The sequence below is a fragment of the Elephas maximus genome, chromosome 6 (assembly GCF_024166365.1).
Source record: "Elephas maximus indicus isolate mEleMax1 chromosome 6, mEleMax1 primary haplotype, whole genome shotgun sequence".
Lineage (NCBI taxonomy): Eukaryota > Metazoa > Chordata > Mammalia > Proboscidea > Elephantidae > Elephas > Elephas maximus.
In genome coordinates, this window is record NC_064824.1 from 67954416 (window position 1) to 67976974 (window position 22559).

The window sequence follows — 22559 nt, forward strand, 5'->3', positions numbered from 1 at the left end:
GAAAGTCATGAGGAAGAGAGGATGAAAGTGAGGGGGAAAGCCACAGTCACTGTTTTATGGTCCACTGTGACCCTTTTTGCCTCCTGTTTTCCAAGTCTCCTCTCAAAAGTAGCGATCGCCACTCTGCCTCCATTGCTCTTTTTTTGTTTACCTCCTTTGAGGTCACCTGTGTCACTTACCTCAACACTTAGAGAAGCGGTTATGTCAGAGAACCCCAAGGAAGAGAGTTTAAATGAAGAAATAGGTAGTGGTGTCAAACACTGAAAAGAAGTCAGATGTTCACAGAGTAAGTAGAAGCAAGTGGTAGTGGATTGTGGAAAGCAGTGAAGTAGGAAGAGTAATGAAAAGAGGCGAGAGAATGGTTAAGGCTTAGCTAGAGTAAGGTTGGCCGGACGGGGAGCTTTTTTTTTTTTCTTTAGATGTAACATTTCTAAATTCTCGCAGGATAGAGGTAATAGGGAGATTTTTAAGATACAGCAAAGGAGATATCAGATGGAATCAGGATCCCGAGGTGGCAGAATCCAGTGCACAGATAAAAGGATTGGCCCTAGTCTGGGGGATGGGCACCTCTTTCATTGTCAAGAGAAGAAAAAAGGACAGGATGGATGAACACAAAGTAGAGGGAATGGTGTCTGAGGCGGCTGCTTTTCTGAGAACGAATTCAAAGTTATCTGTTGTGAAGATTAAATGAATTAATACATATAAAGTTCTTAGCACAAAGTTTTTGTCACATAGCAAATACCCAATAACTAGTACTAGTTGTTATCTGTTGAAAGTGCAGTGGTGGAGTAATGAGTTTGAGCCAAGTGGATGCTTGCCTCTAGCAGGATGTATTAAAGGACAGCTGGCCCATATGAGTTTGAAGTCACCCCCTCACCTGTTTTTTAAATAAAATTAAACTTTATTTTGAAGTAATTGCAGATTCATATTCAGTTTTAAAAAGCAATGCAGAGAGTTCCCACGTTCCCTTTACCCAGTTCCCGCAATGGCAACATCTTGCGAGATCAGAACCAGGATGTTGACATTGATAAAGTCAGGACACAGAACAGTTCCTTCACCACAAAGATCCCTCATATTGCCCTTCTATAGTCATGCCCATTTTACTTCAGTCCCCACCCTTTTCTTGTTGTTCTTAGGTGGCTCTAGTCAGTTCCAGAAAACCCTGGTGGCATAGTGGTTAAGTGCTACAGCTACTAACTAAGAGGTCAGCAGTTAGAATCCACTAGGTGCTCCTTTGAAACCCTATAGGCAGTTCTACTCTGTCCTATAGGGTCACTATGAGTCAGAATCGACTTGACAGCAATGGGTTTGGGTTTTTTTTTTTTTTCTTTTGGTATGTGATTCCGACTCATAGCAACCCTAGGTACAACAGAACGAAACACTGCCTGGTCCTGTGCCATCTTCACAGTCGTTGCTATGCTTGAGCCCATTGTTGCAGTCACTGTTTTAATCCATCTTGTGGAGGGTCTTTCTCAGTTTCACTGACCCTCTAACTTACCAAGCATGATGTCCTTCTCCAGGGATTAGTGCTGTCATGGATTGAATTGTGTCCCCCCAAAAATATGTGTCAACTTGGTTAGGCCATGATTCCCAGTACTGTGTGGTTGTCCTCCATTTTGTGGTTGTAATTTTATGTTGAGAGGATTAGGGTGTGATTATAATACCACCCTTACTCAGATCACCTCCCTGATCCAAGGTAAAGGGAGTTTCCCTGGAGTATGGCCTGCACCACCTTTTATCTCCCCAGAGATAAAAGGAAAGGGAAGCAAGCAGAGAGTTGAGGACCTCAAGAAAGCAGCACCAGGAGCTCCTCAACCAGGGGAAGATTGAGGACAAGGACCTTCCTCCAAGCTGACAGAGAGAAAAAGCCTTCCCCTGGAGCCGACGCCCTGAATTTGGACTTGTAACCTATTAGACTGTAAGAAAATAAATTTCTCTTTGTTAAAGCCATCCGCTTGTGGTATTTCTGTTATAGCAGCATTAGATAACTAAGACAGGTCCCTTCTGATAACAGGCCCAAAATATGTGAGACAAAGTCCCCCCATTCTTGCTTCTAAGGAGCATTCTGGGTGTACTTCTTCCAAGACAGATTTGTTTGTTCTTCTAGCAGTCCATTGTATGTTCAATATTCTTCCCCAACAGCATAATTCAAAGGCATCAATTCTTCTTCAGGCTTCCTTAGTCATTGTCCAGCGTTCAAATGTACATGAGGCAATTGAAAATACCGTGGCTTGGGTCAGATGCACCTTATTCCTCAAAGTGACATCTTTGCTTTCTAACACTAAAGAGGTCTTTTGCAGCAGATTTGCCCAACACAATATGTTGTTTGATTTCCTGACTGCTGATTCCATGGGCATTCATTGTGAATCCAAGTGAAATGAAATCCCTGACAACTTCTATCTTTTCTCCATTTATCATGATGTTACTTATTTGTCCAGTTGTGAGGATTTTTGTTTCCTTTATGCTGAAGTGTAATCCATACTGAGGGCTGTAGTCTTTGATCTTCATCAGTAAGTGCTTCAAGTTCCTTTTCACTTTCAGCAAGCAAAGTTCTGTCACCTACATATTGCAGATTGTTAATGAGCCTTCCTCCAATCCTGATGCCATGTTCTTCTTCTTCATGTATGCCGCGTTCTTCTTCAAGTCCAGCTTCTCGAATTATTTGCTTAGCACACAGATTGAATAAGTATGGTAAAAGGATGCAACCCTGACACACATCTTTCCTGATACTAAACCATGCGGTATCCACTTGTTCTGTTCAAATTACTGCCTCCTGTTCTATGTACAGTTTCCTCATGAGCACAATTAATTGTGTTCTGGAATTCCCATTCTTTGCAATGTTATCCATAATTTATTATGATCCGCACAGTCAAATACCTTTGCATAGTCAAGAAAACGCAGGTAAACATCTTTCTGGTATTCTCTGCTTTCAGCCAAGATCTTATGGCATCAGCAATGATATCCCTCATTCCATGTCCCCTTCTGAATCTGGCTTGAATTTCTGGCAGCTTCCTGTGGATGTATTGCTGCAGCTGCTTTTGAATGATCTTTAGCAAAATTTTAATATCACAAAATTAAATGTAGTATTAATGATATTGTTCTATAGTGTCTGCATTCTGTTGGATCACCTTTCTTTAAAATGGGAACAAATATGGATCTCGTCCAGTCAGTTGGCCAGGTAGCTATCTTCCAAATTTCTTGGCATAGACAAGTAAGCACCTCCAGTGTTGCATCTGTTTGTTGAAACATCTCAATTAGTATTCCATCAAGTCCTGGAGCCTTGTTTTTTGCAGATGCCTTCAGTGCAGCTTGGCTTCACTGCAACACCATCAGTTCTTGATTATATCCTCAGTCAGTCTCTGGCCTTGTTCTGTCTGATGATATTGAGCTTCTCCATTGTCTCTTTCCACAGTGTAGTTGATTTGATTCCTGTGTATTCCATCTGGCAAGGTCCATCTGTATAGTTGCTGTTTATATTGTTGAAAAAGGTATTTGTAATGAATAAGGCATTGGTCTTGCAAAATTCTATCATGCAATCACTGGTGACAGTTCTATCATCAAGGCCTTATTTTCCAACTACAGATTCTTCTTTGTTTCTAAAGTTCACATTCCAATCACCAGTAATTGTCAATGCATCTTGATTGCATGTTCGATCAATTTCAGACTGCAGAAGTTGGTAAAAATCTTCAATTTCTTCATCTTTGGCCTTAGTGGTTGGTGCATAAATTTGAAAATAGTCACATTAACTGGTATTCCTTGTAAGTGTATGAGTATTGTCCTATCACTGACAGGGTCGTACTTCAGGGTAGATCTTGAAATGTTCTCTTTGGTGATGAATGCGTTGCCATTCTGCTTCAACTTGTCATTCCTGGCATAGCAGACCATAGGGTTGATTTGAAATGGCCAATACCAGTCTGTTTCAGCTCACTAATCCCTAGAATATCAATCTTTATGCATTCTATTTCATTTTTGATGAATTCCAATTTTCCTAGATTCATACTTTGTACACTTCACATTCTGATTATTGATGGATGTTTGCAGCTGTTTCTCCTCATTTTGAGTCATGCCACATCAGCAAATGAAGCTCTCAAAAGCTTGACTACATCCACATCATTAAGGATGACTCTTCATTGAGGAGGCAGCTCTTCCCCAGTCATATTTTAAGTGCCTTCCAACCTAAGAGGCTCATCTTCTGGCACTATATCAGACAATCTTCTACTGCTATTCATAATGTTTTCGTTGGCTGATTTTTTCAGAAGTAGGCCACCAGGTCCTTCTTCCTAGCCTGTCTTAGTCTGGAAGCTCTGCTGAAACCTGTCCACCCTAAGTGGCCCTGCTGGTATTTGAAATACCGGTGGCATAGCTTCCAGAGTCACAGCCACATGCAAGTCACCACAGTATGACAAACTGACAGATGAGTTTTAGACATACAATGTAATACTATGCAACTATAAAGAATAATAAGGAGTCCGTGGAACGTCTTATAACATGAGTGAATCTGGAGGGTATGCTACTTGAAATAAGTCAATCACAAAAGGACAAATATTGTACGGTGCCACTATTAGAAAAAGTCAAGAATGGATATACACACAGAAAGCAAAATTCTTTGATGGTTAACAGGGGTGGGAGGGGTATAGGGGGGAAACATTTTCTAGATAGTAGACACTTGTTATTTTTGGTAGTGGGAAAGGCAATACCAAATATGAGTGAAGTCAGCACAACTTGACCAAGGTAAATAAAGACACTAAGAAGTATAAGAAAAAGGGACAATTTCAGTTACTGCTATAACATGTATAATTTTGCAACAACAGTAACTAAAAAATATGTGTGTGCTTGTACAGGTAGATACATATGCATATCAGAAGGCATATGCAACTAAATGCATATGCATCTATAGGTGTATCTGTAGGCACATATATGTATATACACACGTTTGTATGTGCTGCATATATATCCATATATATATAACAAAGCCCATAGGGGGCTTCATTGACATATCCAAACAACTTGTGGGCTTGGTTTACTGGGTTAAGAGATACTGGGTTAATGGTAGTCTCGGGGGACAATTTATTCATTTGGCATAACATAGCTCGTAAAGATAATGTTCTACATCCCATTTTAGTGAGTTGTGTCTGCAGTCTTAAAAGCTAGTGAGCAGCCATCTAAGATATAACTATTAGTCTTTTAGCCATATGGAGTGAAAGAGAATGAAGGAAACCAAAGGCTCCAAGCAGAAACTAGTCCACAGTACTAATAGCCCACACTAACTATGGCCTCTTCTAACCTGAGACCAGAAGAAATAGATGGAGCCCAGCTACTACCAACCATTCTGACAGGGAACACAGTAGAAGGTCCTGGATAGAATGGGAGAAAAATGTAGAGCAAAATTCAGATTCATAAAAAAGGCCAGACCTAGTGCACCAATAGAGACTAGAGGAATCTCTGAGACTATCACCCTAAGATACCCTTTGAACTTGATACTGAAGCTGCTTCTGGAGGTCATCTTTCAGCCAAATTACAGATTGGCGTATAAAATAAACAATATCACCTATGAGTAATGTGCTCCCTTAAACAATCAACTATATGAGACCCAATGGTCAACTTTTACCCAGAAGCAAAGTTGAGAAGTCAAGGAGGGAAAAGGAAGCTAGATCAATGGAAACAGAACAAACAAACGGAAATAATGAGAATGCTGACACAATGTGAAAGTTGTAACCAATATCGCAGGACAATTTGTGTAAAAATTGTCAAAGGGGAACCTGATTTGCTGTGTAAACTTTTCATCTAAAACACAATAAAATAGTATTTAAAAAAATAAAAAGAACTGGGTGCAGAAAAAAAAAGAGTGCAGTTAGTACTCAAGGGTGATATTACTTCATGAGCTAACCTACTATTTAGCTAAAAGGTGACTTTTTAAAACTATAGTTTCAGTTCAAGACTTAAAGAATATCTCCCGGCAATAGTCTCAGGGATTCCTCCTGTCTCAATGGGTCCAGCAAATATGGATTTTTTAAAAATTTGAAGTTCTGTTCCACATTTTTCTCCCTTTCTATCAGGCTCCATCTATTGTGGTCCTGATCAGAATGTAAGATAGTGGTAGCCGGGCACCAACTAGTTCTTCTAGTTTCATGGTGGAGGAGGCTGTAGTTCATGTAGACATTTAGTCCTGTAGATTGATTCCTTCTTTGAGTCGTTTCCTTCTTTCTATTTTGCTCCAGATGAGTAGAGGCCAATTGTTATATCTTAGATGGCTGCTCACAAGCTTGAAATACCCCAGATGCTACTCAGCAGACTAGGGTATAGAACATAAACTTTATGAACTATATTTTGCCAATTAACCTACTTGCCACCCAAGACTATGACCCCGTTTTGTAGTTTTTAGTGTACAAGTCTTACACTTCTTTTGTTAAGTTTATTTCTAAGTATTTTATTCTTTTCGAGTCTATTGTGAATTGAATTATTTCTTAATTTCATTTTATATTGTTCATTGCTAGTATAGAGAAATACATCTGGTTTTTGTTATTGTTATCTTGCAATTTTGCTGAACTCATTTATTATCCCAAATAGTTTTTGTGGATTCCTTAGGGTTTTCTGCATATAAGGTCATGTCATCTGCAAATAAAACTTACTTCTTTCTTTCCAATTTCTTTTTCTTGTCTAATTGTCCTGGCTAGAATCATTAGTACAATGTTGAATAGGAGTGGAAAGAGCAGACATTTTTGTCTTGTTTCTAATCTTAGAAGGAAACTTTCAATCTTTCACCATTAAGTATGATATTAGCTGTGGGTTTTTCATAAATGCCCTTTATCAGATTGAGGACATTTACCCAAAGGCAGTATCTTTAAATTACCATTCTGCAAAGTTGTGCTGTTTTTGTCCTGAAATACTAATGCAAGAGCAACGAAGGTCTGATAGTGAATACAGATTGCAGTTTTGCCAGAGGATACAATAGAAACAGAAGGGACAAGGTTATGGATAGTATTGGCAAGGAATGGCTGTACTGATGGACCCGGAAGTCCTTGGTTGAATGAAGAAGAAACAAAAATGAAGGGGTAGAGATTCAGGGGAGTAATAGTAGAATCCAGGTATGGGAGCTTGGTGATGTCAATAGCAGGTTTAATAAGAATAAGAAATCTTAAAGTGACAGATCTAGCATGGTAGAGGTTGAGATCAAAGAATGGAATCTAAGTTTAAGATTTGTATTTAATGCCTGGGATTGGGGGTGGAAGTAATGATTGACTTCAAAGGTGCATGAGGGATCTTTTCTAAACCTGGAATTTGGGGGATATTTTAAACCTGGATTTTGAGGATGTTTGCACATCTCTGTAAATTCACTGAAAATTATTGATTTTTATGCCTATAAGTGGCTAGCCACAAAAATGTCTTAATAAAGGAGTTAAAGAGAAAAAAATTAGTATAAGCATTGGTCCAGATGACAAGGCTGCGAGTGAGGTTATGAGAAAAGGTGGCTGCATCGAAGCAGAGGAAGAAGAAGAACAATGTCTACTGGATTATCTACATGGACACTAAAATCTCCCATAACGGTGGTAAAGATTTAAGATGTAGAGGAGAGCTGCTCTTCTACTGTCAAATCCTTAACAAATATGCAGGCAAGATAATTTGTTTTGTACAGGGCACTGATAAGGAAGCTTAAATAGAGATATATATGGATACCACAAACCTTATAGGCAAATACTGTCTCCATGTTACCAGGGTACCCCTTTGCTTAAACTCCAACTGATGAGTTAGTAAAATTTGGTATTAATTCTATATAATGGACACTGTTCTAAAGGTAGCTTGGAGCTACATAAGATGCATAATCCCTTCCAGTAGACACTTAACAACCTGCTTGGGGAAACCAATATAAAGATTTGAAAAGTTAAATAACCATTATGCATGTATTAGAATGGCTAAGATAAAAAGGAGAAAAAAGAAATTGACAGTTTTTTTTTTAGTGCTGGAGAATATGTGGAGCACTTGGAATTCACACACATCACTTGGTGGGAATGCAAAATGATTCAGCCTTTTTGGAAACTAGTTGGGCAGTTTCTCACAAAGTTAAACATGCGTTTATCATAGGACCCAGCAATCTCACTCAGAGAAATGAAGACTTATGTCTACATAGAAACTTGTATATGAATGTATACAACAGCTTTGTTCTTAATTGCCAGAAGCAGTGAATGATCAATCCAATATCCATCAACTGGTGAATGGATAAATCGTGGTATATCCATACATATAATGGAATACTACTCAGCAACAATAACCAAAAAATGAACTACTGATGCATGCAACAACACGATTGAATATAAAAAGCATATGTTATATAAAATGAGCCACTCAGAAAGCCACATAATACTGTGTAATTTCATTTACATGACATTCTGAAAAGGCAAAACTGTCTAAAAAGAACACAGATTAGTGGTTTCCAGGGACTGGGGTTGAGAGGCACTTAACTATAAAGAAATTTTTACTGGGTGATAGACCATGGTTGTGGTTACATGACTATGCTTTTGTCAAAAATTCATAGGACTGTACCTAAAAAGGGTAAATTTTACTATATGTAAATTATACCCAAAAGAGTTTAATAACAAAAGTTACACTTCAAAAAAATTTAATACAAAATCAAACTAATCACTTATAGGTTAATCCTGCAGTTTTTAAACTCTTAGTTCTCAGGACAGTGTTACACTCTTTAAAATTGTCACGGACATCAAAGTGGGTTTGTGGGTTATATCTACTGATATTTGTATTACTGGAAATTAAAACTCAGAAATTTAAAAATATTTATTAATTCATTTAACATTAGTGGAAAGAGTATTGTTGTTTTTCATTTTTCAAATCTCTTTAATGTCTAGCTTAATGGACAGCGGTTGGATTCTTGTAACTGCTTCTGCATACATTAGTTGTGATATGTTGTTTTGGTTGAAATATTTGGAGAAAATCCAGCCTCACACAGATATTTAGTTGGAAATGGGAGGAATATTTTTATAGCCTATTAGTTGTGGCAATGGTAGTTTTGGTTCAGTGGTAGAATTCTTGCCTCCCATGAAGGAGAACTGGGTTCTATTCCCAGCCAGTGCACCTTAAGCACAGCTACCACCATCTGTCAGTGGAATCTGTCAGTGAAGGCCTGCATGTTGCTGTAACGCTGAACAGGTTTCAGCAGAGCTTCCAGACTTCTAGAAGATAGGCCTAATGACCTACTTCTGAAAATCAGCCAATGAAAGCTGTATGGATTACAGTGGTCCGATACTGTTGTGTGTAGGGTTGCCATGGAGTTGGGGTCAACTAGAATTGATAGTTGTGGATATTCTCTGATAGTTGTAGATATTCTTCGATAGTTGTAGATATTCTTCTTTGATACGACACTAAGTTGATAAGTAGTAATTTCTTGAAGGTTGGTTGTAATGCGAAATCTTAAGCCACATAAAAGAACTTTTCATATTGTTACATTACAATCCATTAGTCTGTCTCGAAATTTGAATGAATTTTTTATCCATGCATAATTTTGTAGCATCATGCATCAGTCATTTGGGAAATATTGGTGCACAGAGTTATGCTGATCTTCTGATGCATTTCATTATTCAGCATCAGAAAATCACATTTACTAATATCACACTGATCTACTCAGAAAAGTCTCTAAGTACTGGAAAGACTGTCAAGCTCATAGTGGCAGACACAAGTGTTTCAAAATTTTAATTTTCACTTGACAGCTTGAATTTTTTTCATTGGCAGAAGATATTTATTTTCCTTGAAGTGATGGGCTTACTCCATTCATTTATCAGAAAATGACTGACAAATACCCACGTCTGAATAACCATAGTTAGTCTACCAGTCATACGTTCAACTAAAATCATGTCCCATTAAAAATGCTGCTAGTTTGGCTCTCAGCATCACACGTGTGCTTTTTCCTGGAGACAGCCAAGGTACTCCAGTATGGAGAAGGAGTGCTTTATGTGTAACTCTCATTTAATAGGGAATATTAAAAAGTTGTATACTCAAGCATCAAAGTGTAATAAAATTAATAAGTTTTACTGCTTTATTGAGGCGATTTTTAAGTGAATCTGGCTTTTCCTTTAAGCATTTGGCAGAGAAAGATACAATGATAGATAGTTTGGTGCCACTGCCTTGGTTAATTCAAAGGTGAGCATGGATTTTGTAACATCAGTGCAAATGTCGGTACAGTTGTCCCAGGATAAAACATGAGATTAAAAAAGTCATTCAATATTCTGAATATTTCAACACAAAATGTGTTTGTTGCCAAGCATTCACATAAAAGATCATGTTTGATGTTTAGTTGGTGCCGAACCTGGACAAATACAAGCAAAACAGCAAGCCTGGTCATGTCTGTAGATTTAATATCCTTTTTTAAGCCATTGATTCACTCTTAAATGTAGGAAACATACAAATATTCTTTCATTTTAGAATAGAATATTAAATTATTAAAAATAATTTTAGATAAAATTTAAAGATTTAGAAATATTAAACTTTTTAAAACAGTATTCCAAAACAAGACAACAAATAGTACTTACATTTTTGTGTTTTTGCATAGATCCAAAGAAAACTTCAGGATTTCAAAATAATTTAGTAGATGATAATGACATCATAGAAACTATCTATATGGGATATAGATAGTAAGACTATGGTAGATGTATGGAGAACAATTTAGCTAATCTCTGAAAATGCACATATTTATACCCTAATCCTACTGTCTCAGAAAATTTTAAAAAGCACAAGATTACTAAAGGACACATTCCATCACATGTCACATAGCATCTGGAAACCCCACTGTACACCCCTGAGAGAATGAGTGTAAAATAAGTAAATAATATCCTAGTATTGTTATGAAAATAATTTTGACTTTGTGGACTCACTGGAGGGGTCTTGTTCCCTAAGGGTGTGCAGACTATACTTTGAGAATTGATCCATGAATGTTCAAATATTGATGCTTCCTGCATCGTTTAATATTTTCCCCATAGAATCCTTCAGTATTGCAACTCGAGGCTTGAATTTTTTCTTCAGATCTTTCAACTTGAGAAACGCTCAGCGTGTTCCTCTCTTTTGGTTTTCTATCTCCAGCTCTTTGCACATGTCATCATAATACTTTGTCTTCTTGAGTCAACCTTTGAAATCTTCTGTTCAACTCTTTTACTTCATCATTTTTTCCTTTTGCTTTAGCTACTTGACATTCAAGAGCAAGTTTCAGATATCCATTTAGGTCTTTCCTTTCTCTTCTGTCTTTTTAATGACCTCTTTTTTTGTTGGTGGGTGCTTCCTTCTAGAGGTCTGGTCTTCAGCCATTGGTGTTCATATTCTTAATGGGTGTCTGTAGCTGTTTCTTCTCATTTTAAGTCGTGCCACATCAGTAAATGAAAGTCCTGAAAGCTTGACTCCATCTACTTATTAAGTTCAACTCTACTTTGAGGAGGCAGCTCTTCCCCTTTTAACTTTTGAGTGCCTTCTAACCTGAGGGGCTTATCTTCCGGCACTACATCAGACAATGTTCCACTACTATTCATAAGGCTTTCACTGGCTAATACTTTTCAGAAGTAGGTCACTGGGTATAGCTTCCAGCATCACAGCAACACACAAGTACTACAGACTAACAGATGCATGGGAGATAACTGTAATAGCAGTAATAATATATTTGTAAATTTTGTTATAATTTATAATATATTTATATTATAAATATAATTTATATTTGTATTGTAAATATAATTTATAATATATTTCCATCAGACTGTAATCTCTATGTCAGAAGCATTGTATTCTATGAAAATGTTGCTCCCGGAGTTGTGCCATGTGAAGCCCTGCCATGAACTGTGTCTGTTTTGTTCATAGTGCTATCCTTACCTCTAGCGGAGAACAAATGGTAAGGCCTCAATAAATATTTATTGAATTAGTTTGTTGCATGAATAAGGCAATCAGTAAAAATCCTTTGGGCTTTAGTAGAGATGCAGAGAAAGAAACTTTCCTGGTTTATAAGCCAGGAGGGAAAGAAGAAAAGCACAACTTGTAATAATATTAAATGATAATTGAAAAGACCCCAGAAAGTTGTTAAGCACTTACAATCTTTGGCAAGTTGCATGGACCAGTTAGTAGAGGAGCTAATATAGGTCAAACTCTAAATGTACTGTCACGCTTTTTCCCCAAAATATTTCTTAAGCATGAGCTGATAAACTTGCTAAAAATTCCTCATTTCAATATTAAACAAATGAGGGAATTTCAGTAAGTATAGTTACAAGCTCTTAAAGGACTCATTATTAAAACAGAAAGGAAGAAAGACGGAAACAAGTACAAGAACAACAAATTGATTCTTTTTCTGGGTTCCTCTGTTTTCAAAGGCCTTGATATGAAGGGTATAACCCCAACCCCGCCCAACAAAAACAGAAACAAAACAAACAAAAAAACCAAACCCGCTGCCCTCAAGTCGATTCCAACTTAACAAAGCAATCCTATAGGATAGGGTAGAATTGTCCCGTAGGGTTTCCGAGGCTGCAAATCTTTTTTTTTTTTTTATTTGTAATTAACTTTATTAAATGCAACGAAGTGTCAGTTAATACGGTAAAAACAAACAAACAAAAAAGTATTGACAGCTGGACTACAATGCTAAAAATTGTCCAAACCAAAGGTACGTTGTTTTCATTTAGATTCTTTTCAACTTTAATCCTGAAGTATTTCACTGTGACATCTATATTTTCTACTAGCTAATTATCAGACTCCTCTCCCAACTCAGGACTCCTTCAAAATCAACTCATATGCTGCTTGCCTAAGCTTTAAAAAAAAGAAACCAAACCCATTGCCGTCCAGTCGATTCCGACTCATAGTGACCCTATAGGACAGGGTAGAACTGCACCATATGGTTTCCAAGGAGCGCCTCATGGATTCAAACTGCTAACCTTTTGGTTAGCAGCTGTAGCTCTTAACTACTGTGCCACCAACATTTCTATCAACCCTGCAGTAAAAAACAAACAAAAAAAAAGTCATAGACATTGAAATTCTCCTAGCTACAGTTTGCCTTGTTAGGCATAAGCATTAAGCGATGGAATTTTAGAACTGGAAGGGCTCCTAAACAAAATGCGCTCATCCTTTCCTCAAACCTGCGTTAGATGCCAACCTTGTGCCCAGTATAAAAAGGAATGATACAAAAAAAAAAAAAAGAGTTTAGTAAATACAAATACAAGATGCATATTACCCCCCCGCCCCCATGGAGGAAAAAAATTCTGTCCTAAAAACAATCTTCCCTTTTATTTTGTTATTGTCCATGGTTCACCATTGTCATGGCTGTAGATTTTTACGGAAGCAAACTGCCACATCTTTCTCCTGCAGAGCTACTGGTGCATTGGAATGGCTGACCTTTTGGTTAGCATGGGAGCGCTTTAGCCACTGTACCACAAGGACTCCTAAGGGTATAACTGCTGCCTGTAAAATATGGATAATAATTATTACTTCTCAGGGTTGTTGGGAATCTTAAATGGGATCACCTGCAGAATACCTTGCACATAGTGAAAAAAAAAACCCAAAAAACCAAAAACCAAACCCATTGCCAGGTCCAGTCGATTCCAACTCATAGCAGACCTATAAGATAAAGTAGAACTGTTCCTTGGGGTTTCCAAGGAGCAGCTGGAGGATTTGAACTGCCATTTGATTAGCAGCCAAGCTCTTAACCACCGTCCCACCCGGGCTCCTTGCACATAGTCCAAAACCAAAGCCAAATCCAAATCTGGTGGAGTTGATTCTGACTCATTGCTACCCTATAGGACAGAGTAGAACCGCCCCATAGAGTTTTGAAGAAGCACCTAGTGGTTTCGAACTGCCAACCTTTTGGTTAGCAGCTGTAGCATTTAGCCACTATGTCACTAGGATTTCTATCAACCCTACAGTAAAAAACAAACAAAAAAACCCTATAGTAAAAAACAAACAAACAAAAAAACCCAAACCCATTGCCGTCCAGTCCATTCTGATTCATAGCGACACTATGGTACCCAAAACCCAGTGCCGTCGAGTCGATAGGAGAAGTACTGCAGTACTCACTAATGCTAAAATATTACTGCACAGTGTTTGATCCTTCTTATTTGTAAAATATGTGAAAATGGGGAAAATTGAGTAGATATGATATATGATATTAATTTGTTGATAAACTAATGTTTCTCAGGGTGTGATTTCAAAAGCGTCATTAGGACTGATAAACTTACTGTGCCTATAGAGAAAGTCTGGTCTGTATTTGGAGGCCAGGCAGAAATTTAGGAAATTAATGCTGTTGTGGACATTTCGTGTGTTTATGTGCCCAGCAGCTATCTAAACCCCTCCTTCTGGTGATAGACTTCAGCGGTGGCACAGGCCACTAGCTGTGCCAGTCAGAGTTCTTACCCAGCGTTTTAAGTGGAGCTGATAAAGACATGGGTGTTTTTTTCTTTGTGAAGTCATGGGGATACAGGCCGGGGCTCAGGTTGGGGGACACTCGTGTATAGAAGCTGTTGGAGACAATACAGTCAATGCTCAGTGAAAAGCAAAGATGGAGATGCATCCACATGCATCTTCCCCCTCCTTATGATGTTTACCTGATCTAAGTTGGTCCTCTTTTTGACTTAAGCTAGTTTATACTGTTTGTGTCTCTTATAAGCCAGCAAGTCATGATAAATACAAAAATTAATAACTTTTAGCATATTTAAAACAACCATGGAGTATTTACATTATTTTATAAATCCTCTGGTAAGGGCCTCTCTGCTTTAACTAATTGTGGAAGAAATTATGTTATTTGTCATGTATAGCTTTTGCCTTATCCATGTGGCTTATTTGAATTTGAAAAACCAATTTGGAAATGTCATAGTATTCTTCTTCACATTATTTACTTTGGAATACTTAAAAAATAATATAGTTTTTGGATACTTATCTATCTTCTGTACCTTTAGATACGTTTGTAGCTTACTTAAGGGCAGTCTGCTGCATTGTTATCATTTATTCAAGTCTAATAAAGTAACAGTAGCATACTTAAATGTTGTCATCTAATGAGGTATAACGTTTGAGCACAGAGTTTTCAGCTAAATTTCCATCTGACTTTCCCTCATGAAAATATGATTGTTGTAGGAACTCCCCTACAGAATTCTGACAGAGCCCAGCGATCTGAGAGAGAGGCAGTATAGAAGAGGAGATTTTATACTGCACCAAAGCATTGAAAGAGAAAAATGTCAGACTTCCTGGATCTAAATAGTGAGCACGCTAGCCAACCAGGGAGAAGTAAAGATTTAAGAATCTGTCATCTTGGTTTTGAAAGCTAAAGCAATAAAATTTTTTCTATCTAGGCAGAAACTTGATTATTTCTCTCATCTCAAACAAGAGATGTAAGTGATCGTGATGATTAACAACAATTCATTGAGGTATAATTTATGTACCGTGAAGTTCACTTGTTTTAAAAGTAGAATTCAATAGTTTTTAGTAAATTTACATAGTTGTACAACCATCCCCATAACCTAATTTTAGAACATTTCTGTCACTCTAAGAAGACCCCTCACGCCCATTTACAGAGACTCTCTGTTTTCACCTCCAGCCCAGACAGCCACTAATCTACTTTCTGTCTCTACAGATTTGCTTTTTCTAGATAATTCATGTAAATGAAATGGTAAAATAAGTTTTTTTTGTTTGTTTTAATGTGTGTACCTGTCTTTCACTGAATGTAATGTTTTTGAAGTTCATCCATGTTGTATCATGTATCTGTGCTTTGTTCCCTTATTGTTGAATAGCATTCCTTTGTGAGAATGTCACATTTTGTTTACTCATTGGCGCACAGCAACAATAACAACAACCTTTGGGTTGTTTTCAGTTTTTGGCTATTATAAATAATGCTGCTATGAATATTCATCTATAAGTCTTTGTGTGGGCGTATTTTTTGAATTCCTCTTGGGCAGATTCCTAGGATGGAACCTGGTGGCACAACTAGGCTGCGAACCAAAAGGCTGGCGATTCAAACCACCCAGTGGCTCCGTGGGAGGAAGACCTGGTGATCTGATCCCGTAAAGATCACAGCCTAGAAAACCCTGTGGGGCAGTTCTGCTCTGCCACATGAGGTTGCTATGAGTTGAAATCAACTCGATGACACCTAACAACTACAGATTCCTAAAAGTGCAAATGTGGTAAATTTGTTTAACTTTTTAAGAAACTCCTAAACTCTTTTCCAAAGATGCTGTTCCATTTTACATTCCCACCAGCAATGTATGAAGTTTCTGTTTCTCGGTATCTTTTCCATCACTTGTTATTGTTATCTTTTTTGATTATTGTCATTCTAGTGGTTGTGTCATGGTATCTCATTTAGTTTTCATTTGCATTTCCTTAATAACTAATGATGTTGAACATTCTTTCATATGCTACCTGGCTGTTCATATATCTTCTTTGGTGAAATATCTGTCCAAAATTTTTGTCTATTTTTAAATAGGGTTATTTGTATTCTCCTTATTATTGGGTATTTTTAATGGTTCTCTGATTTCAAACAGGTCTGATATGGTCATGAGAAGAATAGATAGGAAATCTGACAAATGTCCAGATTTCTGTACTTGTATTGTGATGTCTTTGCCATTGAAAAAGGGGGTGGTATTTAAACTTTTTTTTTTTTTAATTACAGAACGAAAGAGGCACTGGTGACATGTGATGGAATTTTGTAGAAATATGTAGAAGTTTAGGAGTGTGTGGAGACCACAGAATAATGCTGAAAAGGCTGCGTTTGCCAGCGTCATGGTCAAGTAGAGCAGGCACCCATGCTATTCTCTCCAAGAAAGCAATCCTGGGGAGATACCAGCACACTTCTTCAACGGCGTTAACCTATTAAAAAAAAAAAAACCCAAACCCGGTGCTGTTGAGTCGATTCCGACTCATAGTGACCCTATAGGACAGAGCAGAACTGCCCCATAGAGTTTCTAAGGAGCGCCTGGTGGATTTGAACTGCTGACCCTTTGGTTAGCAGCTGTAGCACTTAACCACTATGCCACCAGGGTTTCCCATTAACCTATAGACTCTGATTAGTAAGTAAATACTTGCTACCTCTACCATAGCTTGAAGAATGTCCTTCAATCTTATTTTGTTTGTAATTTAGTAATTCATAACGAGGATTATTGATAAACTTTTGAATTGTCTGTCACTATTAACTGATGATCGTGAAATGCTTTATTAATATAATAAGCAGGCCATGTAAAATAAAATGTTTTAGTTATGTTCAATTTGTATCTAACACCAGGTTGTATAGGTTGGAAACACTCTGGCTCTCTTTCCTTGGCTTGCACCTCTTACAGTTTTTTTCATTCTTGCTCCTTGTCTTCTGTTAGGCATTCCTAAGTTGTTTGTACACCATCTCCAGCTCTCTGGAGGTGAGCTATAAAAACTTAATAAGCTATAGAATTTCAGATCTGGGAGGATCATTAATAATGCTCTTTTTCAAGACTCAGATTTTTATAGAAAGGCCAATATAACCTCTGGAGATTTTGACTGATTAAGTATGAGATGGGGCTTGGGAATGTTTTTGTGAGTAGTGGGTAGAGAGGGTAGAGATTCTTAGGATCACACATATTTGGGAAGCACTGGTGTGATGGAAAGAGCAAGGCTTTGAATCAGGAACCTGAATTCCAGTCGTAGCTCATTGAGTTGCCAGCTGTATGTTTGGGGGCACATTAAAAACCATCTTCTCAAGTTTTAGTTTTCTCTAGTAATAGTACGTACCTCACAGAATTGTTGAGGGGGTTAAAATAAATAATATGTATTATAAAGTAGAGGCAAATAATTGCTTGTTCATAAATGGCATTTATTGTAATTATGTACCGTTTAACAATGATAATCAGACAAATATTTGAGCACTATGGGCAAAGAAGAAACCCTAGAGGAGTAGTGGTTCAGTGCTATGGCTGCTAACCAAAAGGTCAGCAGTTCGAATCCACTAGGCAGTCTTTGGAAACTATATGGGGCAGTTCTACCCTGTCTTATATGGTTGCTATGAGTTGGAGTCGACTCAAGGGCAATGGGTTGGCTTTGGTTGGTTTATGGGCAAAGATGAAGATTCATTCATTGTCCTCAAGAAATTACCAGTTAATAGTGGAGTGGGGATGAGCTTGTTAAAATCTAAGGCAATAAGTTATCAAATAAGTTCAGAGCCATTTTTTCAAGAAAGAAAATGGTATGGACAGACATTACTACAGTAGGGGTATGGGGTTAGTGTGAGGGGTGGAATAGGGTGAGAACTAGGAACAATAAAGACTCAGGGGCTGGAAATGATACAGCATCTTCAGAACACAGTGAAGAGTCTCGCTGGTCTTTTTCATGTGGCAAACTTTTAGTAGTAGCATCAGGAGATAAGGATGGAAAGATAGATTGGGGACTTGTGATCAGTGGTGTCGCTAGGGTTTGGTGTCACCCAGTGTGAAAACTCATAGTGTCATCCCCTCCATGCTAATTACAATACTGTAGCTAAAACACCAGAAAATTTGACAAAATCATTGACTATAAAAACACTGGCAGCAAGGAAAACAAGAGGGCGTGCTTGTAGCATGTGCAGATGAAGCTACGTGCATAATAATGACAGCTCTGACCAGAGCGCACGAGAAGGTTCAAAAAGTAAGTTAGCACAGAGTTTTAGCCTTGTAGGTATATTGGTTTTTTTTTTTTTTTAGGTATATTGGTAGATGTAAGCTGGGTTTATGAAAAACGTTTCTGTTGTTATAACTTATTACAGGGATATTTTTGTAAAAAAATAATGAACTTCTGCAGAAACACTTCACAAAACTTTTATAGACAGTGATCTTGGTGTCACCCCCTCTGACAGTGTCACCCCATGTTGTCCGCACCCCTCCTTCTCCCTACCTAGTGACACCACTGCTTGTGACGACGGTGAGTTTTGAGAAAAGGCTTAAGGAGTTTGGCTTTTGTTTTCACTAAAGATTTTGACCAGGAGAATGACAGTAAGAATGTATTTAATCTTCTAAAGAATGTACTGTATTTTAGAAGATTAACCCGGTAATAGTGTGAGAGCAAGAGTGGATTCAAGAGGAAAAATTTGGAGGCTGCTTCAATAATAATAGTAATTCAGTAGTAATTTAGGTTTTCAATTAGGCGATAACAGCGAGAATCTACAGCTCAAAACGAGGTTCAGGCGTCTAAAATACATTTGAAAAATGCTGTATAAAATTCCTATAAATATCCAGGCAAATAAAGAAAAGATAGTGCATATTACAGATTTTTTTTAAGGCGCGCCCCTAAGCTCTTTTTTGAGAACATGAAGTTTAGAGCCAAGAGGCGAAGGGGGAAGGAGCCGAGGAGGAGCCCAGAGGAAAAGGGCGGGGAGAAGGCACAGTAGCCCCAAGGGGTGTGTGTAGGGGCGGGGACGTGGGCAGAGGTGCGCGGCAGCTCCGGGGTATCGCGAGAGTTGGGCGGGCCGAGCAATCGCAGCAGTCAATTCCCCCACCCTCCCGGGAGGAGCCGCCGGCCCTGGACTCTCCAAATTCTGAGCTCTCATCATGGCGGCGGCGGCCGCGGCGGCTGTCGGCGGTCCGCAGCCGTCCCAGCCCGAGCCGCCCGCGCCGGGGCTGGCCCTGGACAAGGCAGCCACCGCCGCGCACCTGAAGGCGGCCCTCAGCCGGCCGGACAACCGAGCGGGCGCTGAGGAGCTGCAGGCGCTGCTGGAGCGGGTGCTGAGCGCCGAGCGGCCGCTGGCTGCGGCTGCGGGCGGCGAGGAGGCGGCGGCGGCGGGTGGCGGGGGCGGTCCGGGGGCGGCCGAAGAAGAGGCCCTGGAGTGGTGTAAGTGCCTTCTGGCGGGCGGCGGCGGCTACGACGAATTCTGCGCGGCGGTGCGGGCCTACGACCCCGCGGCGCTCTGCGGCCTGGTCTGGACAGCCAACTTCGTGGCCTACCGCTGCCGGACGTGCGGCATCTCCCCCTGCATGTCGCTGTGTGCCGAGTGTTTCCACCAGGGCGACCACACCGGGCACGACTTCAACATGTTCCGCAGCCAGGCCGGGGGCGCCTGTGACTGCGGTGACAGCAACGTGATGCGGGAGAGTGGGTGAGTGGAGCCCTCCCTCCGGGTGAAGCGATTCCCAGGCGAGGGCACCGGGGGGTGGCCCAGGCCGGGGCCCCGGAGGCCGGCCGGAGACTGAGAGTCGACCCTGAGCTGTCAAGGGAAGGAGGTGGGGGAGGATGCAGCCACATGGGGATGGTGGTGACTGAGCTGTCAGTGGTAGAAAGGGGGCGGAGAGTTTGGGAGAGCGGAGAGCATGTTTAGGGGACAGGGTTGTGAATTTGGGGGGTAGCCAGGGCTAGTGAACGATGGCTAGAAAAGAGATTGTGCGTGAGGTAGGAGTGGAGGGAGGAGGAAAGGATACTTGGAGTATCTGATGTCCAGCTGTCAGTTGTGTACTTACTGTTGGGGAAGGCTGCAAAGCTGCGTGGTTCTTGGGAAGACACTGAGGATGCGATTTGCATTGGCTGGGAGGGGTTGGTACTGGGGAAAGAAATGGGTCGTGGGATGATGCGGGGGCGGGAGGAGGGTTGGTCTGTAACTGCACGGAGGACGTTCGGGGTGGTGGGGGGAAGGACTTCTGAAACTGTCAGTGTGTCTGTCAGTATGAGGAAAGGAGCTCCTGAGCTGATGAGAGTTGAGGGAGGAGGGAAGGGGAGGGGCCTGCATGAGAAGTGACTGTTGAGCTGTCGGTGCAGTATTTGGTGTGCTGGAATGACATCTAGAATAGGGCTACTGAGCAGTCAGTTATAGAATACTCTCCATACCAGGCGGACAGACAAAACAGTGAGCGAATTAGCTATTAAGTGTTAGATCTTCTGCAGTTTAGGGCACTCTGTTCACTGACCAATATGTGAACATCTGTCTAAAAGGAGACACTCAAGAAATGGCTTTTTGACAGAAGTGATGTAGCAGGGTGTTGGGATTTATGATGAAAGGCAACATTAGGAAGTTGCAATGAGTTAAAGAGTTGGTACATATAGGGTCTTGGCTTGGGCCATGATGTCAATGTCAGGGGGAAGTCCTGGGGAAAAAAAGGAAAAATTCAGTGAAAGACAGGAGATTTTAGTTGGGAGTAGTTGAAAGAATGTTAGCAAATCCAGTTACTCAAGTTTTCCAATTTTCAGGTTTTATAGTTTACGATAGTGTATAATCCCTTTAGAAATTGTCACTTCTTTTTTCTTTTGGAGTACTCATAGGTTACTGTTACTCTACAATGTTTGTACCTAGTATGTGCAAGCAAGGCTCCTTGGATATTAAGAGTGAACACGACATGGACCTAGCCCTTAAGCTGCTTACATTAGAATAACACCAAAACCAAACCAGAAAGCAATAAATTCCTTAAATAGTAGTCTGGGAGTTAGAGGAGGGAGAGGTGGCTTTTACATAGAGTATGAAAAATGCCTCCAGAAAGGAGGTGTATTGAACTTGCTAAAAATAATAATAATTGCAGCTAACATTTGAGGGCTTAAAATATATGTATGACATTACTTAAAATATTTAAAACATTTAATATTTGAATAGGTAAAATTTAATATGTGAATGGGTAAAATATTCATGTAATTATGCAATAGGTACAATAAAAAGATACACAGTTTGGAGTCCGCGATCATGTCTCCCATCCACCTACAGTTATTTGTTTCTTAGGGCAAATACAGGCAAGAATGAATATGTATTCTAATTTTTCAGTAACTTTTTTGTACAAGAGGTAACATAGCATATGCACTGTTGTTCATTCACTCATCTTAGAGGTCTTTCTTTATCAGTAATTTCTGTATCAGTGTATCACTGTTTTGCATAGTATTCCATGCCATGAATTTGCCACTCTTTATTTAATCATCTCTTTTGATGGACATTTGAGTTTCTATTATGTAATTAAAAAAAAAAAAAACCTGGCATACTTGTCTTTTCATACTTCTGCAAGAGTATCAGTGGGATAAATTCTCAATAGTGGTGTTTCCAAATTGCTCTCCATAAGGCTTAGCAGTGTATGAAGTTGGCCTGTTTTCCCACAGCCTCATCAACGGTGTGTTACTAGAAGTTTGAATTTTTACCGATTATATGGTATGGTAAAAAGTGATCAAATTCTTACTGCTTTATTTGGTTTTGGTTTTTTAGGTGATTTAACACATTTAATCTTCAACAACTCAGATTGTTACTATTATGATCCCTATTGTACAGAAGAGGAAAATGGGGCACAGAATTTTGAAAAAACTTGTCCAAGATTACACAGGTAGCAAGCTAGGCATGATGATATCAGAGCGGATGCTTAGCCGCTTCTCTCTATGCTTTCTACTAAATAGCATTCTTATTGTACTTCCATTCAAAACTGTGTTTTGTCTTTTTTTTTTTTTTTCCTAATATGTCATTCTTATTTGGGTCTTTGTTTCTTTCTCTTTTAAAAAAATTTTAAACTTAGAGCAATCCTTAACTTAGATATTTTTTATTTTTTGGACTAGATTAGCATTTAGGAGACTCCCAAAGAGCATGAAAGTAGGAAATAATATTAATTTTACATTAATTCTTCTCTGAATATTGGAACACAGTGATTATCAGGTTGACCAGG

General features: G+C 39.2%; 1 protein-coding gene across 4 annotated transcripts in view; it reads left to right on the forward strand.

Moving 5' to 3' along the window:
* The first annotated feature begins 19428 nt into the window (after positions 1-19428).
* Positions 19429-22559, forward strand: part of UBR3 (ubiquitin protein ligase E3 component n-recognin 3) — a 236017-nt gene continuing 232886 nt past the window's right edge. For 3 of the 4 annotated variants that reach the window (XM_049887377.1, XM_049887379.1, XM_049887380.1), the window contains exon 1: positions 19430-20038. In XM_049887377.1, the coding sequence (XP_049743334.1) occupies positions 19494-20038 (545 nt within the window). In that variant the 5' untranslated portion in view covers positions 19430-19493. Of the gene's footprint in view, positions 20039-22559 lie in introns of all 4 variants that reach the window. The other variant, XM_049887378.1, reaches the window with a different exon arrangement.